Source organism: Motacilla alba, chromosome 3, assembly GCF_015832195.1.
Source record: "Motacilla alba alba isolate MOTALB_02 chromosome 3, Motacilla_alba_V1.0_pri, whole genome shotgun sequence".
NCBI lineage: Eukaryota > Metazoa > Chordata > Aves > Passeriformes > Motacillidae > Motacilla > Motacilla alba.
The window spans coordinates 86,219,404-86,239,034 of NC_052018.1; the positions used below are offsets into that span (position 1 = coordinate 86,219,404).

Sequence of the window (19,631 nt, forward strand, 5' to 3'; positions counted from 1 at the left end):
CAGTCAGGTAGTTTTAGCATTGTCAATCCTTAGCACACTTTTTTATTAGGTTACTTCAAGCAAGAGTGCTAGTTAGGTGGACATCAGGTTTCAGTTTCCTGTATACCATTTCAGTTTCATAATTTAGTCTATTTTAGAAGCTCCCTCTTGCTGTGAAACAAAAATAGGCTCTTTATTCTGTGTCACTGTTAGGCTTGGGTACACTCTTAGAACACAACATTTTTTTCTTTGTAATTTTACTGCTAAAATATTAGTGAAGATTTAGTATTGATTCCACATGCTGACTGGATTTCTTAACTGCAGATCAAGATTACTGCCAATTTTCTGTAGTCATATAGTTGATTCAGTTCTTTATAAAAGGAGGATATCTTATAGAAGATCATGATGATTGCAGCAAAGTAAGCAGTTGGATGTACTTGTTGTACTACATTGTAACATGAAGCTTTTATTTTGGAAAAGAGGGAACATCCTTAGCTGATGCATCATACTACATGCACGATTGTAAAGGTGTATTATGCTCTTAGGCAAGATCTGGCAGAATCACTCTTTTTATAATTTTGATGCTCTAAAATCACCTACACTTGAGGTGTGTTGTCAGTATCAATTTAGGCAAAACTTAATTGTTGCAAATTGCAGGGAAGGTGGTATCCAGACCTTGTGTGCTCCAAACTAATTAGGTCAAACATCCACATTCTGTGTATAAAGCATGAAATGCTGGGAATCCTTACACTGGCAGTGTATAATTGGACTTCACCTATGAAAATATTAAACAGTCAAGCTGATGTGTGCTTAACATTTGAAGTGTCAGACATGGGGTGTGCTGTCTGGCCTGGCATTCAGTGCCAGGTAAGATAAAATGAGTGAACTTGTCCTCTCTGAAAGTCCAGACATAAACCAGCTTTTTGATGAGTTCTTTTATCTTTCTAATATAAAGTCCAGTTTGCCTCAAGATACTTTTTTTTTTCTTCAAAATTTCCTATGTAAGCCATATTGATTTCTCTGGTGTTGACAGGTGGTTGAAGATGGATACGAGTTCTTTGCTAAACGGCAGTTGGTCACCCTGTTCTCAGCTCCAAATTACTGTGGAGAGTTTGACAATGCAGGAGGCATGATGAGTGTGGATGAAACTCTGATGTGTTCCTTCCAGGTATGGTGTATTTGTGCATTAAGATGACTGTAGGTGTAGGGCTGTATGGACCATGTTAGTGTGTTGGTTGATGTGCTGATGGTTCGTGTAAAGCAATATTCTTGGGCTGCAGAGAGGACTGCGCAGGAGGCTGGCATTTGTGAACAACTGGAACTGCAAACCAATTGTTACCCAGAAAACTGGAATTTGATGTTTTCTGAACTATTGCATATTAAGTTGTTCATTCTATTTAAATGCCTATTTCAAAATTTAAAGTTTAATTGGGTGATTTTTTTGTTTTGTTTTGTCATGCCTAGTGATTGGAGTACACAATTATGCAAACTAATGGTTATAGGGACCCTTTTAATATGGCTGCTTTGATCAGATTTTAGTCCCTATTCCTTCCTGGATGTGTTTTCAGCCTCTTTTCTTTCCCCTTTCCACCTCAACATAGTGGTAGAACTAGAAGGATTTAGAGTTGCTGTTACTGTTGCATGTGGAACTAAGAAATGTGTAGGGTTGTGATGTGGTGTCTGACCCCCCCCTACCATCCTCATCTCTGTTGTTCCTGCTGAACAAGGTTTCATGTGGGCTTAACAGTATTTGAAATGTTTTTAGTTATTCTTGACTCAAAGGAACTTCTTTATTTTCTCTAAGATATTGAAACCATCTGAAAAGAAAGCCAAGTACCAGTATGGTGGACTGAATTCTGGGCGTCCAGTCACTCCACCTCGCACAGCTAATCCACCGAAGAAGAGGTGAAGAAAGGAAATAATGTAGAAAACACCATCAGATCTGTCAAGGACAAAACTCCATATTACAGTATATAATAAGTGTGCACTGTAAAACCATCCAGCCATTTGACACCCTTTATGATGTCACACGTTTAACTTAAAGAGACGGGTAAAGGATCTTTATTAATTTTTTGTAGTAGAAAGATGTGCGACACTGTATTGTAACAAGTATAGCTCCAAGTTCTAATATTCAGTATAGAGAGGAAAAGAAATTAGGAAAAACTATTTCAACCACATATTCACATTTACCACGGTTTTTAAAGTTGACCAACATCCCAGTTAAAACTTGGTGTAATAGTTAAATCAGATGAGAGCATGATGTTCCATTTGTGTAATGTGGTCTTATTGTTGCTTAATTGCTTTTTCTTTGGTTATTTTGTAGCTAGAATGATGCGAATATGGTATCTAGTCTTATTTCCTGGCTCTTTGAAATTGATATGAGGAAGGGGCTTTCTAGAACAGCCATTGATCTCTTATCCTCCCCCTAATCCCCTGTTTTTTCATCATAATGCCGTGTGCCCCATTATAATGCAAAGTTTATAGTACAGCAGTGATTAAAAGGCAAACTGAGTCCCAAATGCCCACACTGGACAGCTTGGCAGCCAACATATATTAAGATAAGACAGAAAAACCTGTCCTGACCTTTTAACTTAAACTGCCACACAATGAATTTGTGCACTACACTATTTTAAATTATTGACATTACACTGTGCGATGGCACTTCATTTAACTTAGATAGGACAAAAATTAGTTGGTAACTTGATTTAGTGGTACCTTGGCTTTAGTTTTATTAGCATGAAACACCTTTGGCATGCTTAGCTTCCAGGTAACTTCCTACCTGCATCAAAATTCATCTTACATAGTTCCACAGAACATGAAGATCCTTATTTGCTAAGCCTTTGAAAGCTGACATTCTTTTTTGGAAGAGGGTGTATTTAAATGGTGTTCTTCAACATACAATAGGCTAGAGGATGGGTGGTGAGCTGAAAATGCTACAGGAATGTCCAACTTTATAGTAAGGCTTACATCACTAAAGATTCTATCATTTGGATTTTCATGATCAAATTTCATATACTATTGTATAGACTTCTGCTTTGTAGTGTACTATAGTAGCAATAATTTCTGTATGTGATCAAGAGTTATGCAGTATTTTCAGTTCTCTCCTTTATTAAAAGAGTTAACATTGGCAAATGCGAGATAGAGAAGAAACAAAATATATAGTAGGATAAATGAAAGGCACAGATTTGTGATGCTTTAGGATGCAATACTTATTGGACACAACTACAAAAGCTTTTACTGAACACTGTCAAATTTATTAGATTCTTTGGGGGAAGGCTGCAGATTTATACCATTCTAAATGTGCATCAGTAGATGTAAAACTCTTGACTTCAGTATTGTCTTTGAAAATGTTAAATTGAGGATTCTAGTAACTTATGTTTTATGACTGGCACATTATATAATGCAAGAGATATATTGATTTCTGACACAGTGAGCAAGTTCTTTAAAATGGATTTAAGTCTCTTTTCTAATTCCATTTTGTTTTAAATGCATATTTTAAATGTAGGTTTTTTCATTTAGTAAAAGTTGTCTAATTCATTTGAATGAAGTCTGACTGGTTATTTTAACATACCTGACTTACTCAAAACGTGTGGAGTTGGTTGTTTTTAAAGAAAAGGAAATCTTACAATATATCTGTCTGTTACCGATTTATACTGGCTTGGTCTGTGGTTTTGAACAATGGTTTATTCTATCCCACTTTGAAGCAAACACCAGTTTCAATGCTTAAAATAAAATGAAGTAGATATTTTTGACATTGTTCAAAGACACTTGTTCCTGAAAATCAGCGATAACAACTGTGAGAGAGTAACTGCAGTTTGGGACAAGGTAATTAATGAAATCTAATCTGTAAGCATTGACACGGTAACTTCCTACTCTAAGTCATTGCTTACTTGAGGTTTATTTTTGCAAGTTTTGAAAATGCTGGGTTTTACCAAGTGCCAGCCTCTTGTGTTACCAAACATCTGGATTAACCCTTTTCCATTTTTTCTTTTGTTTCTGGAACAATGTCTTCTGTATCATAAAATGTCCAGGTGTAAAGCTGTATGTTATGTGAGTACCTAACATGCTCGCTTGTGTTACAGATGCTATGTCAAAAGAAAAATAAAGTCTTCGGGCCTTCTTCTGTGTCCTAAAGATATAGGAAATTTTTTAGTTTGTTTAATGGCGCTAGTAAGCCACATCGGGTGCTGGCATTCTGAAGAATTTCTGGTTTTACATAGCAGCAGTCATTTGAAAATTATTTGAATGTTTTGATTTCTGGAGAGTTGGGATATCTGCTAACATCCCTCATTATTTAAATGGTAGAAAACACATGGATGTAGTAATCTTACCCCTACAGATATGACTGATATTCCATATTAAAAGCAAGTCTGATACATAACAGAACTCACCACTTCAGCTTAAATTTACAGGGTTAGTATGGATGTCTATTTTTAATATTGTCCATTCTGGGAGAAGTAGAAAAAATAACCTCAGTCTAATTCTACTCAGATAAAATTAACTTTCTTCCATGGAAATTGCTAGTGGTCTAATGGCTAATAATTTTTTTCACATAAACGTGTTGTCTGTACAAGCCTTGAATACTGTTAAATAGCACGTGTAGTGTGCTGAGAATAAACAGGAGCATTCTCATATGGGCTGTTGAGAGGCACATAAACCATTACACCATTTGAGATGTACTTTTGCATATTTACTCCTCCCCACCTTTATCTGACAGTAATATTCATTCCGTGTTTATAGTAGAGCACACAGGGCACACAACCTCTTGTCTTGTTCCTTTCTGGTTGATGGGCATTTTGAATTTCCCAAATTCTAATTTAAAGTATGCTACAAGAGATGCAGCTTTGGTCTCTTTTGTGTTGATTGATACAAGATTCTTGTTTTGCATCACTTTTTTTGTATGCTTTATAGTGCTCAGTGTTTTCTATGTATGGATAATTGTTTGCTGCTTTAAGGGAGGAAAAAAGTTTCATATCATCGTGGTTGTGCTGCTCTAGTACCTTGAACACTGTTTCTGTTTAGCACATTGTAATGATCTGATGTATTTCCAAAAATTGCTTTAGTGGATTGCATTTGGTTTGCTGCATATAGACACACAGGAATACTCTTGGCCACTGAACTCTGAGTTGGTAATTTTGCTTCCAAGTTTAGTGTGATTAATTGCAAGTGTCCTGCTGCCAGGTGTCACCAAGTTTCAGGATCCTGTTACGAAGACAATCTCTGTACTGTACTCTCTATTGAGAGGGAGGCCATAGGTAGGTGTGACAGCTTGTAGCATCCCAGTGCTGTGCATGTACTTACTCGCCTGGGAAACTGATGGAAATTCATCTGATCTGCAGAAGGAAGTTGCTTTTATGATTAGTAATCTTACATCCCTGTTGTAAGCTTGTTTGGTCATAGAAATCCACCTTGCTGTGTTGCTGCCAAAGTCAGAATTGATGAACTGAAAGGTATCTTTAAATGAAGAAGTGTTCCTGTCTTTGTCTTATCTTTCGATAAGTCTAAGTGGACCTGTCAGATTGAATTGCTGGAGCTCTGTATGATGAGTTTGGGGCTGGGAGACAGATTGTTTTTGCTCTCTAGTAACTGAAATATAAAAGACACTATTGCTGTTGAATATGGTTGAATTGAAGGTGATCTGAGAGTAACTGACTAGCTGGAATCTTCAGAATTTGTAGATGACAGATGCAAATATTCCATGCTTGTCCTTTAATGTAAAGCTCAGAGGTTAACAGAAAATGGATTCTGCTTTATAGAGGCTTATGTAGATAACAATTGTAAAAGCCTAGTCTTTAACTAGGTATTGAACTTCTTGCAGGCTTTTAATTTTTGTGTCCATGGCTGATGTTTCTGGGACTGTCCTTGCTACCATCTTGGTTAGAGATGAAGATGCCTTATACAAACTTGCCAGGTAATATTGCTTAGCAAAGAGCAGAGACAGTGGTACTGTCAGTGTTGTATTGCTTTTGAACTTACTCGAATTGCAGCGTGGTTCATGATTGGTATCCATCTGCTTTGGAATGTGCATGATGATTAATGTGAATATTTGACTTTAAATGAACTTGTGAAAGAGCAAGGACGAGAGAATTCTCCTTATGCTGGGGCAGAGATGTCAACAGCACAATCAAATGTCTGAGTCCCCATGGGTTAAAGGACAGGGAGGGTTTTTTGATACGAGTCAGAGTTTTTGCAATAAAGTTCATGCATACAGCCATTCTTGTCAATAAAAGGAACTCAATTAATCCATACCAAGGTTGGGACATTTAAGCAAAGCCCTGGATGTTTTGTTCTGCTGTCACTTTTCTTGCTTCTGCTAATTAGCAATAGAAACTTCCAAGTTCACTCTCAGTATAGCTGTATACTTTTTTCACCTGGGATCATATGTAGATTTTGCTTGTCTCGTTCCAAAGGTTTATCAAGGTTTTAGGGACAGCATCTGACCAGGTGGCTGCATGCAACTCGTGGGCTTATAACCAAGCATTCTCACTGCATGTACTGGATGATCAAAGCTGAAGGAACCTCAGGCTGTGTTGGGCTGAACACTGAAAACCGTGTGCCTGTAACTCAGTGTTGGGTCAGTAAAGAAGTTATGCAGATAAGACACAGGTTTAGGTACTTGTTTTGGGTTTACCAAATTCTCATCTTCTATGGATTAATGGAACTGGTAGTGCCTGAGCATCTTCCCTGCACAGCACTTGAGGTGTTGGGAAAACAGCTAAGCTGTTGGGTTACTTGTTTTGTGTCTCATTGTGCCTTGTTAAAATAGATAATAATGTTAATGGGTAATAAGGACACTTCATTCTTTTTCCCAGTATCCTTTTTCAACTCATTAATATGTGCATCTCTGTGTCCCAAGGAATGAGACTTCAAGAACAAATCAAAATAAGTGTCTGCTACAAGCCCTAGCCAGTACGTGGCTACAATAATCTTTCCCAAGAAAAACTCATTGCTGACTGAAACAGTCAGAACAGGTGGAGCTTTAAGCAGAGTATATGCACTGCCTGTGGCCTAGCACAGCCCCTTTCCTGGGTTCCACTACCTTTGCTGAAAGAATCTTCAGCCCAAGCTCCCTTTTAGTTTTAGAAGCAGCCATATCAGAAAGCAGGTCCAGAGCTAGATCAGAAACTAGATCCAGCTACTGAAGAAGAACAGCGAGTACTGTTTTGTGTCTTCAGGTAAAGATGTAAGCTTTATGAGAAAGATAAGGAGCTCATAGGCTAAACTGTGGAAATGAGCACTGCTTGAAGAAGTCCTCATATAGGTTGGACATTACTTAGATGCCTAACTTAGATGTTAAGTTTTAGTGTTTTAACTTCACCCAAGTTACTGTTAAAGGGAGGAGGTAAAACAAATAGGAAGGATTATAATTTGTCTGTTCTTACAAATAGTTCGTATTTAAAAATAGTAAATATATTTGCAGAAAGCAAAATAAGTAAGCTAATGTTTTTTTTTTTCTTGGTAGAGAGTTTTCCCTCCTCCTATTGCTTTAAAGGTTTGACTCTTCAGGGTGCAAAAGAGAATGCTGTGGATGGATCCGATTAATTATTGAAAAGGCTTAACCAGAGAAAAATGGTATCTTGAGGGTAAAACTGGTGCTGCTCATGACATGAAACAGAGGAGCACAGAGCATTGATGAATGCAGAGGACAACTGTGGAGAGTGAATATTTTCCATTGTAAGTTTTTCTCCATTGTTTTGAAGTCCCAACAAACGTAATGTGAAAATACTTGCAAGTATTTCACGTTGTTCCTTCTGACATCCAAGAAGCATTTCTTTGGTTGCCCCTGTAACTCACTCACTGTCCTGTCAAATTTATGGGCATGTATAAATCAGTAGTTTTCCATTAGCTACCCCAGAATATTTCATTTTTATATTTCAGGTTCCTGTTCCTGGGTGGCCATTTGCAACTTCCACAAAGAGAATGTGTAACATTTTTGTGGAATGCTGTGAGAAGGAACATTTTAGGAGAATTCCATTTTAATAGGTATCTTAGATGCACCTTTATTCCATCTGGTTTCCAGGAGGCTGAGTTAAGAGAATGAGCTAAAAGACTTAAGGCCCTTTTCTTGAAGCAGTACTGGAGAACAAATCTAATATTTAATTCACTCCTACTCAGGGCTCTTACCTCAAGGTACAGTATCTGACTGACTTGGTAAGCTTAGAGGCTCTTGCCTTGCCTTTATCACCTAGAGTAAGAAGTCATACTTTTTAACTTGGTCTGACTTGTTTATACTAATACTATTACAATGATTTAGCATGGTTACTTAATAAAACAAGACCAAATCCAGTTGATGTAATTTTTTTTTTTTTTGCTCAAATTGGTCTGGCATGCAGATGCCATCTAGTGGTCAAAGAAAAGCTGTTACTGCAGAACTGACATTATTCCTTATTTATCCTGCTCTTGACTCATGTGAAAACCTTATTCCTTGATCAGTACTGAAATGTGTGCATGGTTCATAACAACTCAGGCCTTGATGCATTGAAACTAGGCTTACCTCAGTTAGATGTACAAATTTATTTCCCAAAAGTATTGCAGACTTTGTGAAATCACTTAAAGTATGTGAGGAGTCTGAAGCAGGAGTCTCTGGGAAGGTGGTGGGAACACTGATATCTTCAGGAGGCATTTGATTTCCCTCCAGAGTTTGCCCATCCTGTTTCTTGATAGCAAGTCATGAGCCAGCAGCAGGAGAAAAACCAGGGTCTGCCTGATCCTTTGAGAAGCTTTCTCATGCTTCTGGCCATCAGATACTCTCTGCACTCAGGTGGGTGAGCATGAGCTCATGGGGTGTGGAAGCACAGCCTGTACAGGCTTACTGGTCCTTCAGCCTTCCTCAACACTGGGGTGTGTATTTGCCACTTATGTTAAGCTACACTCTTAAGTTTTGGCTATTAATTCTCAGAGGACTGTGTTCAATCCCTAAGAGAAGTTTGTATTAATCCACTCATACCTATCTGTTTCTCTGTCCCTGAAGTTCTAGGCCCCAGTGAACTCCCTGAGAGCCTTGTGTTTAACCACATGAGGGTTATTCTCATGGAATACAATTTATATTTTGCTGACTTGTGGTTTTCTAGGGAAGAAACTGAGCCATGTGTGAAACTAGAAGGGTGTGATAACTCCAAAAAGGAGGCTTCAATAAAGGTTGGGCTCAGAGTAATTGGATGCCTTCAGCTTTCTGCTGAACTGTTGGTTCAAGCATCTGCTTGAGAGTATAGCATGTACTTGTTTTGCTATAAAATATATTCATTTCTTCTAGCAGTAGGTGGTAGTTCAGAACAGCAAATAGCTTTTGCCCTCAGGGCTCTGTAGGGTTGAACTGAGGAAATGAAGCTCTGAAGCTTGTGGCCAGCATGTGAAGGTGTCACTGGACATGCCTTGTTGGGCACCTCTGGTAATCATGCAAGAGCTTGACTATCACATACTTGTCAGGCATCAATTTATTCCCATACAATGTTGTATATTCTTCTTGTAGGTGACAACAGAGAAATCTTAATGGGCTGAGTGTTTTTTGCTTGGATGAAGTGCTTTTGCTGCCTTAACAAAGAAAAACCTTAGTAAAATTAAGTAGTAGATGCAGGAATTTGAGTTATAAAAACAGCCAGGCGGTGGCATCAGTGCACAGCAAATAAGCATTTGAACCTCGTTTAAGGAAGACCAGGGCTTATTTAGTCACCCAGGTCTGTACAAGTGGGCTTAGATAGGTGAAGTGCAGCTTTTTAATGGAACTGATCGATAACTATTTGCAGGCATTTATGGTCAGCCTGTTTTTAAGGGGTTTCCATGAGGTAATTATTGTACCAAATTACTCAAACTGTATTTGTGTGCCAGTTTGTGCATGTAGGTTTGTTACACGTTTGTTATGGTAATATCTTGAGTCGCTGGTTTTGGTGTTCTAGTCTTCAAACAGCAGAAGACTATTTCTGGGGGTGCTGAAGTTCGTAATGTTAATGCTCCAAGAGAAGAAATGTTTCTCTATGCTACAAACCTCATTCATTCCTATCCTGCTTTTATGTTTACATAGTCTGTAATCCCAAGTACTTGAACAATAAATCTGCCTCACAGCCTTTTAAGGTAGGTAAGTATGATGGCAGAAAAAAAATATCAAAGGAGTTTTTGACAATAGTGATACTGAGGATTAGAGGGAAGATAAGAGTTCTTGACTCAGGCCTGCAGCCAGGGTTAGATTCCTACTTAAAGACAGTAATAGTGTCCTGTGTACAGTTCTGCCAATGCTGGCCACTATTTCCTAATAAAGGGTTCTGGCTTTTTGCTTGGAACAATCCTAAAACTTTGGTTCTGCCTTAGTCTTTGTTTTATCCAATTTCTTCTTCATTTCTTCATTTTAACTTATTCAAAGAAAGAAAAATAAGCTTCACTCATATCAAACACTGCTTTGCTGTGTTTTTGCTGTCCCACAAATAACACTTCTAAGCAGTAGCTGAAGCAAACACTGCAGTTCCTCCTTCACAACAGTGTTGTCGTATTGATAGTAGCACTGATCTGCTGTGGTGTTAATGTGCAAAGTTTAAATTGCATTGTATTGTTGGCTGCTCATCTCCCTGTGCTGATTGCTGCTAGATACCAGCCTTGCCTTTTTGTACTTGGAACTGATGCCTGCAATTCTTAGAATTGGTTCAACAGAGGAAGAAGCATTGTGAGACAAGAAAAAAAAAAAATCATGATCTTTGCTCAGCTTTATTACTAGCACATCCCAGAGGATTACCTAGGCAGTGCTGGGCTGATGGTTGGGAATGCTGCAGTGGTCTTGCATGTGAGAGTTAATTTCTATGAAAAATGGTCATGAAGGCATCTGTCTGTATTCTTCCCATTGGAACCATTTGTTAGTATCTATGGAAGATCCCATGTCAACATGTTGTCCATGAGGTAGGAGTTGTCTGCAACATCACAAGTGCTTCTTGCTATCCCTCTCCACAAATTTCAAGTGTCTGTAATTCTTTTAAACTCGGTTGTGCACTTGTTTTGCACGTGTCCCATTTCTTAAAAACCCAGCATATATTCTTAAATTTACATAATATTAGCCTGTGATATTAGAAGTCATTGTACATCTGTCCATGTAGGAGATAGTACACACTGCTGTCTGTAACTTAAAAGATAAACAAGAGCAAGTGAAACACTGGAATGACACACATACTGCTTTGAAATAGACATCTGATCCTACTCCTAACTTTTACTGGAAACCTCTCAAGATTCCTCTCTGAAATAATATTTGAAAATCAACTGGTTTTATCCATTTTCCTATAGGAAAAGCAGAAGTGGTGTGCTGCAGTTGATGTTTATCTTGTTTCAGTATGACTGCCTTTTTTCTTTTCCAAGAAAATGGTCCACATATGACTTCATCTAGCTTTAGTATTTCCATTCTGGGAGTACTAAGCATTGTAGGCCTGGTGGGAAATAAGCTAGTTGTATAGTTTCATACCCACTTATAATGGTCTTTAGGTATCCACTTTTTTCAGACTGAAAATCTGCCTTTATTTTAGTTGCTTCTGCTTCATGTTTATTATTTTGTGGCTTCTGCTGCTATCCTTTCTTGTAAGTAGCTGTGTATGTGTATGTATATACATTTTCAAGTATCCCCCAACTTCTTTGGTTAGGTGGCCAACCTGATCCCCCCAGACACCCAAGCTCATTAAAAGCAAAGCTAAAAGAAGCAGTTGAATTGCAGTAAAGGTTAACATACTCTGGTGAGTATGTTAACATGCTCTGTGCTGCTTTAGCAAGTGTTTTCCTGGTATCCAGGCTACCTATCATATGGCTATTCAGCTGGAGGTGGTGATACTTGGTAATACTGTTTTATAAACAGTACAACTCAGTGTGAACAACCCCAAGAAACAAGTACATCTTTGAAATGTGTGATGCTGCTGGCCAAAAGAGCAGACAAAGTGGCCTTTCCTTCAAAGTTAGAGATAGGCCTGTACTCACTTAAATGTGAACTGCAGTTATTTAGGAAAATAACATCTAGATGTTTCTTTTACTAGCTAAAAGAAATTCTCAGTTGAGTTGTGTAATCTATAACAAAGATAGTGATAGAATTTATATCATGCTACTTTCACTATTTTCCACAAAGCAAGACTTTATCTGACAAAAAGATGACCTCTTATACTTACAATTAGTTTGTCCCAAGAATTCAGTGTCCTTCAGCAATAGTCACTTGAGTAAGAATGTCTAGAAACAGAAAACAAACCCATAACTGTTTTTTAGTGGCAGGTCATCTGTATATCAAATACTTTTCTTCCTCCTGGCATGATGTTCATAAGGACTGTGGAGATGCTGCTGGGAGATTGGAGGATTGAATCACAAGTCTGAGCACCTGGAGTTCAGTCTATGGACGCTGGACCTAGCATATTTCTAAACCTCCTTGGTTTGCTCTTCCAAAGAGTTGAACTCTTGAAGATGCTGCCCCCTCATGCTTTTATTGCAACAGTTCACACTCTATTTATGATGTGAGGTAATGTGAGACTGTCTCTTTTTTAAAAAAAAAACTCCAAACTGTCGCAGATTGGAACACTAACTGCAGCCATGTACCATCTGTTGTTGTCTCTTGGCCATACGGGCATGTTCCTGAATGTCCCCTGTGTCAATACCCCATGTGTGGTAGGTAGAGAGGTTTAACTATTTGTTGATGAAGCACCAGTGTGTTAATATCTTTTTAAAGCAAGTGATTGTCTTTCATTAGAGGGTGATTCCCCTGTATCACGTGCTGCTTTAATTCAAACCGTTGTTACAGCAGGTATCTTGGAGAAAAAACTTATAATTTGCCAGGCACGTTAAATGTTCATTGATTTCAAATTCATAAAACTCACAGAGTTACAGAATGTAGCTGTATTCACAACCAATGTATTTCTGTAGTTACTGACTTCCTTGAAATGCTATTTCACTAACAAGAGCAAATGTTGTTCCATAAAAAGAAAGAAGCTTATGTTGATCCCTGTAATTACTCTTTAAACAGATGGATCATACATGTCCAGCTCATTTCAGAAGCCCCAGGCACAGCAGTTTTGCAGTTATGAGGATTTAGTCTCACTTCCATGAAAAGGAATGGCAGGAAAGATAATTTGTTAACTCTTCTTGAATCTTACTTCACAGCAAGTGTATTGTTGAAAGGACATGGAAAGCCTTGGAAAAGTAGCTAAATAGAAATGATTGCTGCCTGCACAAAGTGCCCTAGGCACTGAAAAATGCTCTTTTTCAATGTCAGCCATTCCCAGTATGAAGCTTTTGGTGCTGTGATGGCTGTGCTGTGAGGCAGGCCATCCCTAGTGAGTCAGCTTTTCTGGCCAGAATCCCACATGGATCATTAGCAAGTAGTATCCAGTAAAAAAAATGGGAAGGCAAAGGTTTCATCTCCCACTGTACAAAAGCCATCTATTTGGGATCAAGGTTTGCCTACTCCTGCATGGGATCAGCCTTTTATTGAACATGAAAGTCTCATTTGAAGCTTGTCTAATGATTAATATCTGCTGAATGTCTTTTGTTGGATCCCAACAAAAAACCTGTCAGGTCATGTATTAATTGGGGCATGACAAGCAACTGATTTTCTCTGGATGATGGCAGAAAAGCAACAATTTAAAGGGCTACAGTTGCTAATTTGGAACTAAACTGAAAGATAGGATCTGGATTTCTTTCTTTTGGCTTGTACTTTATCACTGGGATTTCTGAAAGCAGCTGGAACTTCTGTTAAACAGAAACAGACTCTGTCTGGCTTCAGCTGATGAGATGTTGCACTGCCTGTGCCAGCTGAGCCTTGTGTCCCAGAGGAAGAGTTCTGCCCTGTGGGAGGCCACATGGTGGTAGTGCCTCCTGTCCTCCTAGCTCTGCCAGAGCAAAACCTAACTCTCTGTGGAAGTCCAGGAGAGGATGCCCAGAACCTCTGCACTCTTTGTTGCCTTGGCAACATCACCTTCCTTTCTGAGCTGCTTCTATGCCACAGGTACTGTTGCACACCCCAGGTCTGCAGCTGCCTCTTGCTATGATCTCCTTTCTCTGTTTCCAGTGATGCAGAGTAGGTAGGCTTAACCTTCCTGGTGAAAAGGTCAATATCCTCTTGCACATATTCACTTCCCACTGATTTTGGCGAGAAGGCACACCCAGAGAAGAACTACCACTGCTTAAGGGTTGGGTTTGATGATCTTAGAAGTCCTTTCCAATGTAAATGATTCTGTGACTCTCTATAACCGTGAAATAATAAAGTAACCTTACTAGCTGGTTCCTCTAATACATCCCTGTACATAATGAGTCTTCAGATCAAGCACTCGCCTCAGTCCATTCCTGTTGTCTTAGGTATTTTATGAAGTTTTCACCAAAGAATGTCTGTAGTGAGATGTAGCAAGTCCAGATAACAGAAATCTTCTGCCCTCTCCATCTTACAATAAGTTCTTGTTGTAAGTTAATGAGTCCATGCTTTGCCAGATCTTTCTTCTGCAGTGTGGAAATGCTACATGTGGATGTTGTTTGTAAGTGGCATTTTGGCATGGGTGAAAGTGTGTTATGGTTTATGCTAAAAACTAAATAGAGCAGCTGTGTGATAGAGCTTGGTCCCAGTCTCAGGCCCTCTCTAGTTCACTCCTATGGACATGTCTGAGTCATGCAAGACTAAAAAAATGCATCCTGAAGGAAACTGCATAATGTGACTGTTGAAACCTCAGTGAAGCCCTTTCCAAGAGCTCCTCTCATTGTAGTCATCCTGTTCAGTATCTAATTACTGTACAATTTGAATTCCAGGAAAATTGCTCCAAAGCCTAATCCTATCTTTATGGAAAAAAAGATGACCCTCGGAGCCTCAGCAACCTGAAGTTTTATTTATGTTTATCTTAAGACTGTTACTAAGGAAGGGAGAGCTGCCAGCTGTCTCCTGAAAGGAAAGGGTGTCCTTTGAAGGGAAAATGGCTTTGGACAGGTGATATGCAATAGAACTGAGCCAGTGGAAGTAAGAATTGCACTTGGAGATTGCATATATCATCTTCTGTAACCCTCTGCTGACAGGGGAAGAGCAGTCTCTGCCTCTTTACCCCTCTGGAAAGTGTTTGAGATAAACTGCTCCAGATCTCCAGGAGATCTGTGTAAGATGCTGGAACCTGTGTAAGGGTAAATGAGGAAGATGATGCCATGGGAACCTCACTCCAACAGAACCTGAAGAAATTGAATTCTCACTCACTCACAAGGCTACTCCCTTGAGATACTGTCCTCTAAGGAGGAGGAAAGAAAACTCATGATAACTTTGCCTGCGTTCATGTTGCTGACCTGTCCCAGGGAGACGCTTTATTATTGTAATGATGAAATAAGGTGATACTGGTGTATACTGTCTCTCCTGGTGTTTTCAGCAGAGGGCAGGTCTGCTTCCTCTGCTTTTTGCTCATCAAAGGTGTTGGGACTTTGTTGGTGAAGAAGTATTGTAGCCATATGGACTTTGATTTTGCAGAGTCTGCAGGCAGTAGTACCTATCAGTTGCTCAAATGGTTTTGTTTAATCAATCAGATTAACTTGTGGGAACAAGAGGACAAGCCTTGCCTTCCACTTGGGTAATCAAACTCTGTGAAATAATTTGTATGCTAAGATGAGTAGTACATTATATAAGATTTGAAATAGTATATCATTTAAGATTTGCTGAGTCTGTATTCTTTTCTAGTAGTAAAATAAATCTTCAAAAAGAGGAAGCTTTGTGCAAACGTGAGAATTAATTGGAGATGAAAGTGAAACCAGAAACATTCCGGCATGTCTTGTCATACTGTGATTTCAGTGGTGCTTTTAAAGCCAATAGGGCTTACTTATGTTAGGGTTCCACTGGTTTTTGCTTTATCTTTTGGTAGTTTTGCACTATTGTAGTGTAGAACAGTAGTTGTACTCTAGCCTTTCAGATCAATTTATTCAATCACATTCTTCAAGTATACATAACCTAGAATGAAGCTTTTATATGGATTAGCAGTCCTTAGTCCTTGATTTAGTCCACTGATTTAGTGGAGAACCTATGTATGTACTTAATTAAACACAGAAGTAGTTCCCTGTCGTCATTAAGACTATTTGTGTATTGAAATTTACGTGGCTTTCCCCAAAGCCACACCCTAGATTCCAGAAAAACTCTCTTCCAAATCTCTAGTTCAATTTCCAGAGCCTGTTCATATTTGCAGGATTTTAAAAATTTTTATGGGGGAAAAATGCATTTTTAATCTCACCCAGAAAAATCATTGAAGTGGGACTGTTTGCTAAGAAGGCTCTGCTGAAATCTAAAGGGTTAACAGCAGGGTCTCTAACAGGCCTGTGTATCTCTACACTACAGACAAAACCAGCTTAAGATCAGAATCAGATCTTTAAAAAGATGCAGCCCATTCCTTGAGCAAATTTACTCCCGTCATTTGATATTATTCTGAAAACCTCACAGAATCCCAAATCCCACTAGCATTTGTGCAGTTGCCTGCAGGCTCTGTTCTCAACTTTTTTTCCCAGGATTTCCCATAACTCAAATGCCTCATTAGGTTACTGTTTGTCCTTTTCATGTAAGTTGAATGCAGACCTTAAAAAAAAAAAAAAAAAAAAAAGAAAAAAAAGTAATTGAATGCCCAGGCCATTTGAGAACTGTAATTATGTCCTCCTTTCTTTGAAGGGATAGCAGCTCATACAGGAAACTTGATCCAAAGTTCAGAGAGGGTATTAGAAAGGCAATGAATCTTGTTAGCCTTGTATGAGGGTGTAGATATGTACAGGTGTGGATTTATGTGTGGATCAGTTCCTTGCCCGTGCAGTGTCCGTGTGTTGCAGCCTTGACTTCGGATTCTGTTCCCCCTTAACTACAGCTGCTTGCAGAGTTACTGAAAAGACTTTAGGAATGAAATGAATGAAATTACAAGAGGAGTAAATATTGGTGTCACAAGCTGTTCACAGAAGAGGCTTTCAAGTCCACTAGAGTGATTGGAATGTCCAGTTCCTGTTCCTTCTGACAGGAAATAGGTGTGTACCCAGATGGCACTGAGAATCTCAGCCTCTGCTTGTATTTAGGTGTAGCCTCTCTGCGTGTAACAATATGTGTTACACATGCAATCTTTCACCTGTGCATGTTGCCAAGCTACAATTGTCATGTTACAGACATTGTGATGTCTGTTTTATTTTGGGAGGGGGAAGGGCTGTTGTGTCAAACTAAATAGATGCATCTTGTGTACTGCCCTTAAATATGTAGTGTTTTCTATAGGAAATAATTTTTTTTTTTTTTTGCATGAACAGTAGAGGCAGGAGAAGAAGCATGATATATCTCAGGCAGCTTCAGTAAATTTACTGTTGTTGGTGTTTGAGTAGTAAAGGGAAAGAACACAGACAAAAATGACTTGTTCAAGTTTTGTTGTATAAGCCTGTAGCTCTGTAGAAACCTCAATAAGTTACAAAGCTTTTAAAGAACATCAAGAACTACTGGAAAAACAGCTGAAAGGAATTCTGTAAATATGGATCAACTTGCAAATACATGTCAGTATTGCATAGTGACCACCTTTCTTCATTATTCATTACCTAAGGGATATTGCTGTCTTATATTAAGATGATGAATTAGACTTTTTTTTTCCTTTTCTAAATATGTATAAACCACTTGGGTTGTCCAGTCAAAGTATCCCATTTTGCTGCTAGGAAAATTTGGTGTATTTCTGGTGCTGCAGTAATTGTGCAGTGCCAAAGAAGCTTCAGGCAGCTTCAATGGAAGATTTTGCTAGGGAGACTTACCGGTAATTTGGTGGAGCCTGGGTCAACATCTGGGAGGTATATATCCACTTCAAGAATTAAAAGCAGCGGCAAGAAACCAAAGCCTATTGTTTTTAACTGCCTTGTTCCACTCTCCACGGTTTTAATACAATCTGGGTGTAACACCCAGTGTTGCACGTCAGGTGGGTGTGCTTCGTGCTTCCTCCTTAGGAGTTCTAAAAGGAAGTTACAGCAGAGGGCAGTAGGAACCTACCTCTGCTGAAAGTTGTTTTGCATCACAAGCATGCAAGTATCTGTTTTCTCCACACTCGTCTTCCCTTCTTTAATGATATTCAAGGACCAGATAAATCTTAGAGATGGGATCTGCCGCAGCTGTTGTCACTGTATTTGTCACGGTGAATACAAGGTGTGTGTTCGTAGCTCCATTTCTAGTCGGTGAACTGACTCTGAAGATTTCATGGATGCTGCGAAAAATCCAGGCCCAAGCTAATGGCAGCAATTGGGCTATTTTTATCTCAATTCAGAATCCTCTAACAGTTGGTAGAAGGGAAATGATGTGACAGATTATACAGCTTATCGTCAAGCTTGTCTTTCTGATAGTTGCTGAAATACCTTACTGTTCTGGAAGGCTGTTTCTTAATTTCCCAGTACAATATCTAGGATTTGAAAACCAGAGACTTTTAAAGTGCATGCATTTAGGGAGGTAGGAAAAGCCAATGCTGCAAAGTAGCCTGCAGCTTGGAACCTTTCAGATCCACACAGCATGATGATGTCAACAGTGCCAGGATTACCTTCCCTCTGCGCATCTCCTCGCTTTGGTCTTCGCTTCCCCTCAGCATCTTCTGCCAGTGCTCAGAAGCCACTGTAGTTCACTTGGATTTGGTTGTCATTTTCTCCTGTTAATTCAAGTCAGTGTTCCAGTACTGTCAGCCACCTGAGTAGGTTTGGGGTTTCCCTGCTATCCTGTTTTTATTTCCTGACGGGGGACATGCTCGTATGCTCGTACACATTCTTCTCTGGCTCAGCAGACTTGTGTCTCAGCAGCAGGCACAGATGTCTCTGAGCATAATGCCAGTTCAGAGCAGAGATCAGCAGAGGCTTTGAACTTGCTCCCTCCTTTAATTGGAAGTGGCCTGGATCTGATGAGCTTCCAGACAACATTGCAAAGCTCAGCTTTCCCCCGCCCCCGGCTTCTCCAGGCGTGTGAGAGTGTAGGTGTGTGGGAAGGAGGGAGTTGTCATTGTGAAGAATTGTTCAGGAGAGTGGGGAATTACTCATTTCCTAGTTTACTGGTGAGGATCTGCCTTATGTATTGCTACACCTAGGATGTATTTTTAACTCTCCTGTGGTAACTATAGCATACATACAGATGGACTTACTGAAGGATAGATAAAACATACTACAAATTACACAGACTGTGCACAGGGATACTAGGAATGTGGCTGGCTGTAGAAATACCTAGCTCTTGTAGTCACTCATGTTTTTTTTAAATTGAGACAATACTAGATAGTCATGGGGTTTTTTGTCTTTTTTTCTTCATTTGTTTGCCTATACGCTTGTAAAGGATATGTTGAAATCAGGACTCATGTAGCAGAGGCATTCACAAAGTGGTTTGCTTTTGAGGCCAGACCAGTTCCATCTGTAAAGGACAAAGGCTGCTCACTGCATGGTTGTTCAGAGCTATTCAAGGATGGAAAACGCAAGGAATCATAGAGGTGAGCTGCAACTTCTGAAGATCCCTTCTATCTTGTTCTGGTGCTTTTCTTTCCCTATTACTCAGATTAAGTCCATGCCTGGTGAAGTCCCATTTTGGGCAGAGAACTGTCTTGTAGGATAAGCAGCAGGAGGGGGAGACAGGATAATGGGTTAGTAAATTATATTGCTTTGGTGATGTCTGCAGCTTGTGACGTTAACATTGCACTGCTGCAGCTCCATGTTCAGAGGACCTCTCTGTGCCATGC

At 39.3% G+C, this 19,631-nt stretch overlaps 1 protein-coding gene and 1 long non-coding RNA gene across 2 annotated transcripts in view; one reads left to right on the top strand and one right to left on the bottom strand.

Moving 5' to 3' along the window:
• PPP1CB (protein phosphatase 1 catalytic subunit beta) overlaps positions 1–4,117 on the top strand; it is a 29,607-nt gene extending 25,490 nt beyond the window's left edge. Inside the window, exons 7-8 of the mRNA XM_038132553.1 lie at positions 1,013–1,147; positions 1,784–4,117. Coding sequence (XP_037988481.1) covers positions 1,013–1,147; positions 1,784–1,888 — 240 coding nt within the window. The 3' untranslated portion in view covers positions 1,889–4,117. The remainder of the gene's footprint in view (positions 1–1,012; positions 1,148–1,783) is intronic.
• Positions 4,118–11,306: 7,189 nt separating this feature from the next.
• Positions 11,307–19,223, bottom strand: LOC119699286. The gene is made up of 2 exons (XR_005256384.1): positions 17,692–19,223; positions 11,307–12,159 (listed from the first exon to the last, which is right to left on the bottom strand). It is a non-coding gene; the product is annotated as an uncharacterized LOC119699286 (long non-coding RNA).
• Positions 19,224–19,631: the final 408 nt, after the last annotated feature.